Here is a 5,000-nt window from a genome sequence, read left to right as displayed (position 1 = left end):
TGCATGACATAGTGGAGAACGGAGGGATTCAAGTTCATGGCAATGATGAGGCCGATTTCATGTTTGCGGAGGCCAAACTTTTTGATGTTGATGAGGACGGTGAGCGGGACGATGACATTCCAAAAAATGAAGAAATCTCCAGGACTCTGCGACACCCCAAGCTCTTGAGTCATGGGTCACTGTGGATGAACTGGACCTGACTGTGGATGGTCTGGACGGACTGTGGATGGACTGGACGGACTGTGGATGGACTGGACGGACTGTGGATGGACTGGACGGACTGTGGATGGACTGGACGGACTGTGGATGGACTGGACGGACTGTGGATGGACTGGACGGACTGTAGATGGACTAGACGGACTGTGGATGGACTGGACGGACTGTGGATGGACTGGACGGACTGTAGATGGACTGGACGGACTGTGGATGGACTGGACGGACTGTGGATGGACTGGACCTGACTGTGGATGGACTGGACGGACTGTGGATGGACTGGACCTGACTGTGGATGGACTAGACTTCTAGAATTTTTAAAATGCTTCTATATAATGAGAAATTGAATAAATAAACGCTTGACAAAAGATCCACGGTGAAAATACACATTGAAGGAAATGCTAACACGAGGAGCTTTGGGAAGGCATCCCGTTCAAGGCCGGCTACTAGATTTTCTTTTTTTTCTTTTAGTAGTAAAAGAAATATTTGGGTTGTTTCCCTTAGCTCGAGAGCCTTCCGAAAGCTCCTTCATCCCCAGTATTCTTTTAAAATATATATTATGTTCTAGCAGGGGGTTTGGGAGGGGGAAAACTTTTTTTTAAGTCTCCCTCCTTCCAAATCCCCTACTAGAACATTATAAAAAACAAGAATACTGGGGATGTAGGAGCTTTCGGAAGGCCTCCCTTAAAAATAATGCGTCAACTACATGAATCGTGTTCTGTTGTTAAGCGCCCTGTTGAATATTTCTCTGTATTCACATTTTTGAAGATTTTTATCAAAATATTCTAGTGTTTTATTTCTATTTTTCTTTAAAGATTTATTCACTGGAGGCGTGAGCTCATTGTTGTATCGTTTGCTTTGTTTTGCTTTGTTTTTGTTTTGATAACTTACTTTGACGGTGTTATGTCGGCTGCATTGTTGTTAAAGACCTTTGAGATGAAATGGTCGGTGCAAAAAGGTGTTCAGATCAAGTGTCGATTTCGTGCGGAAGAAGAATATGGTGGCCAAGTTTTGGGTTTGTTTGATAAAGAACTGAACAAGTCAGTGTGTATGAAATTTGCAAGACAGAGCAAGACAGAAAAAAAAAAACAAGACAAGATCATCCCAAAAAATCAGTCGAGTTCGAGGTCGACTGTTTTTTTGGGATGTTTATTCTTTCTTCTTGTATTTTTCTTTCTTGCTTTGTCTGGCAAATTTCATACACACTGACTTGTTCAGTTCTTTATCTTACACCGGTGCTCGCTCCTTAATTCCTTAATTTGAGTTTGTTTATTTATAAATAAACGAGAATCACTAACACTTAGTGATACCAACGATGGTAGATGGCGTGATGATACTAACCAAAGAAAATAAACACGTACTTACTTAGAGATGATGTCCAGTACGTGTTCTTATTGATAAATCCTTTTCGTTTGCCTCCAGTTGAATATAATAATAATGATATGATGACGATCCTGGCTACGCAGTCTCAAGGACGCTTGCCGTAAATTGTGGGGGTTTCACCATGTTTCTGCCTGTTGGATTCCTGTTGTTATATTTGTCCATGTATCCATGTCTTGTGCCAACCTATTGTTATATTTGTCCATGTATCCATGTCTTGTGACAACCTGTTGTTATATTTGTCCATGTATCCATGTCTTGTGACAACCTATTGTTATATTTGTCCATGTATCCATGTCTTGTGACAACCTGTTGTTATATTTGTCCATGTATCCATGTCTTGTGACAACCTGTTGTTATATTTGTCCATGCATCCATGTCTTGTGACAACCTGTTGTTATATTTGTCCATGTATCCATGTCTTGTGACAACCTATTGTTATATTTTTCCATGTATCCATGTCTTGTGACAACCTGTTGTTATATTTGTCCATGTATCATGTCTTGTACAACGTTGTTATATTGTCCTGTATCCATGTCTTTGCACTGTTGTTATATTTGTCATGTATCCTGTCTTGTGCACTATGTTATATTTTCCATGTATCCATGTCTTGTGCAACCGTGTTATTTGTCCATTATATGTCTGTACAACGTTTATTGTCCGTGTATCCATGTCTTGTGCCAACCTATTGTTATATTTGTCCATGTATCCATGTCTTGTGACAACGTTTTAAGATCATGTTTCGTCTTTAGTTTTGATGGAAAAGTTATTGTTTTTTTGTAGCTGTAAAGATAGAAATTCTCCTGGTGCTGATCGGAGCAGACGATGGTATGTCTGCAGGTCGGCATTTAGTGTTGTTGGTAGAGACGTTGGTGTTCGTGCACGGTATTTCTTCCCGGCATTGAATTATTCCTTCAGTGCTGTCTGGGCGGGTATTTTATCTCTTATGTTGTGAGCTTCTTAGCAAAGCGCATACTATCTATAGTCTGGTTAATACAGTTTAGTGAGAATTACTCATAAACGCGGATGGCAAAATCCAAAAACAAAGGCGTGAGTGACGTCAACTTCATACTATCTATAACTATAAGTCTTTGAGGGTTCTAGTGTCAGGTTATAGATAGTATTCGCTTGGCAAAGATGCTCACAACATTGTCATCCGGAAGTATAACGGACCAGCACACAAAACTATATGTAACCTTGAATGTTTTTTATACAGTTTAGTAAGAATTACTTATAAACGCTGATGACAAAAATAAATAACAAAGACCTCACTGACATCAGCTTCAAAGATAGAATGAAATTGCCGTCATTCAGGTCTTTGTTTATGGGAATTCCACTAAACTGTATTAACCAGACTATAAACATTCTACTACTACTATAAGAACAACAACTACTACACTACGGCTACTACAACAACAACAACAACAACTACTACTACTACTACTACTACTACTACTACTACTACTACTACTACTACTACTACTACTACTACTAAAAAAAGTAAAAAAAAAATAAAAATTCCCTTTATTCATCCCATAGGGGAAATTTGTCTCTCGGGTCTATTCTAAGGCGACAGTGTAGCTCCGCAAATTGAGCTAGGGTTAGGTGACTTGCTTAGCGCCACACAGCGCAGCGGCGGGGGATCAAACTCGGTACCTTTTGGGTACGAAGCAAAGACCGTATCACCAAGCCACGCTGCCCCCTGATCTACTACTACTAATACTATTACTACTACTACTACTACTACTACTACTACTACTACTACTACTACTACTACTACTACTACTACTACTACTACTACTACTACTACTACTACTACATACTACTACTAGCTGACTACTACTACTACTACTACTACTATACTACTACTACTACTACTACTTACTACTACTTCAACTACTACTACTTCAACTACTACTACTACTACTACTACTACTACTACTACTACTACTACTACTACTACTACCACTACTACTACTACTACTGCTGCTGTTAATAGTAGTCGGTATTGCCTGTTCTAATATATTACACGAAGGACCGAAAAAGAGTCGGAAATGACTTTATATATTTTATTCATTGACTCATTGTTACAAAATGGCGAGTAATAATACAGTCATCTAAAGATAAGGACAAAAAATAAAAAGATGTCCAGGCACGCAAAGATACATTTATTCAACATGCACAATATTTTCAAAATATTATAAGTAACAGGCGTGTGTGATTGAGGTCATCGTCATAGCTTGTCTCTCCAACACCGAACACACTCCACAGCATCTGGGGTGCAGACTCTTAGGTCATGGTCAGTGCAGCTGGGCCCTTCCTGGCATTCTCTTAGGATGTGCTCCATCGTCTGATCTGGGCATCCTTATGTACACAAGCTAGTCACAAGTGACAGAATTGATGAAACAATGGCGTCTCTTCATCAACTAGACATTCAATCACGAAGACAATGAGAGAGAGAGAGAGAGAGAGAGAGAGAGAGAGAGAGAGGGAGAGGGAGAGAGGGAGAGGGAGAGAGAGAGGGGGGAGAGAGAGGGAGAGGGAGAGAGAGAGAGGGAGAGGGAGAGAGAGGGAGGAGAGGGAGAGGGAGAGAGAGAGAGAGGGAGGGAGAGGGAGAGAGAGAGAGAAAGGGAGGGAGAGAGAGAGAGAGAGAGAGAGAGAGAGAGAGAGAGAGAACAAAGAATCGATCGATCTTTGTTGACCTCAAACGTTCCTTGTCAAAATGTCTTGTAAATTGACTACATACTTTATACTACCTTTACACCAGGGGTTTACCGATAGTGGGACGCTTTAAATGCCTATAATATATATTATATTATTCTTCACAAGGATACCAGTTTCAGCTGTGAACTTGTGAACCTTAGACACGAGGAGACGAGGACTTGAGCTTTTATGAGCTTTTTTTAAATAGCGCAACGTCCACTAACGTGCTCAAAGCGCTTCACAAGGGTCCCTGGCCAACAGCAACACTATCAATAGGACGTGACATGACGCCTATTAGGCGATATTACAACATTTTTTTCGGACAGCACAGGGACAACGTTGTTAACGTCCAGGTAATCATTTCACACCCGAGTACAGTGAGAGAATGAGTAAGGAGCCTTTTTGAAGGACTCAACTATGCGTCGAGCAACGCTCAAACTCAGGATCTTCCGATCCTAAAGCGAGTGTCATACCGCAGGACCACATGGCTGCACATAGAACGAATACATTAGAGAAGCTCTATATTTTTGTTTTGAAAATATCGAAGTGACAAACAAGAGAATAGGCACTGTGTAAGATAAAGATTTGAAACAGTGCCGAACAAAGCATGAAAAAAATGCAAGAAAAAAAATTATCTCAAGAAATCAGACTGCCTTGGCTGGGAATCTATGGGCACTTTTAGGTTGACACAGTCTCACGTCCGC

General features: G+C 40.6%; 2 protein-coding genes across 7 annotated transcripts in view; both read right to left on the bottom strand.

Annotated features, from left to right (window-relative positions):
- The window catches only part of LOC144979447 (uncharacterized), an 8,547-nt gene extending 7,370 nt beyond the window's left edge, over positions 1–1,177 (bottom strand). For 2 of the 6 annotated variants that reach the window (XR_013646700.1, XM_078926100.1), the window contains exons 1-2: positions 1,105–1,176; positions 1–502 (exon numbers count right to left, since the gene is read on the bottom strand). The exon at positions 1–502 is cut by the window's left edge and continues 1 nt beyond it. Coding sequence is in view for 5 of the 6 variants with exons in the window: in XM_078926100.1 (XP_078782226.1) it covers positions 1–173 (173 nt within the window). In the remaining variant the exon portion in view is untranslated. Of the gene's footprint in view, positions 542–1,104 lie in introns of all 6 variants that reach the window. The other 4 variants (XM_078926104.1, XM_078926101.1, XM_078926102.1 and 1 more) reach the window with 4 other exon arrangements.
- A 2,471-nt stretch (positions 1,178–3,648) lies between these two features.
- LOC144979443 (uncharacterized) overlaps positions 3,649–5,000 on the bottom strand; it is an 18,967-nt gene continuing 17,615 nt past the window's right edge. The window contains exon 3 of the mRNA XM_078926094.1: positions 3,649–5,000. This exon is cut by the window's right edge and continues 1,003 nt beyond it. Coding sequence (XP_078782220.1) covers positions 4,975–5,000 — 26 coding nt within the window. The 3' untranslated portion in view covers positions 3,649–4,974.

This window comes from Berghia stephanieae, chromosome 9 (genome assembly GCF_034508935.2).
Source record: "Berghia stephanieae isolate SIO BIC M18660-M18661 chromosome 9, UCSD_Bste_1.3, whole genome shotgun sequence".
NCBI classification, from domain to species: Eukaryota; Metazoa; Mollusca; class Gastropoda; order Nudibranchia; family Aeolidiidae; genus Berghia; species Berghia stephanieae.
The sequence above is the reverse complement of the archived record's forward strand: the minus strand, read 5'-3'. Positions and strand labels throughout refer to the sequence as shown.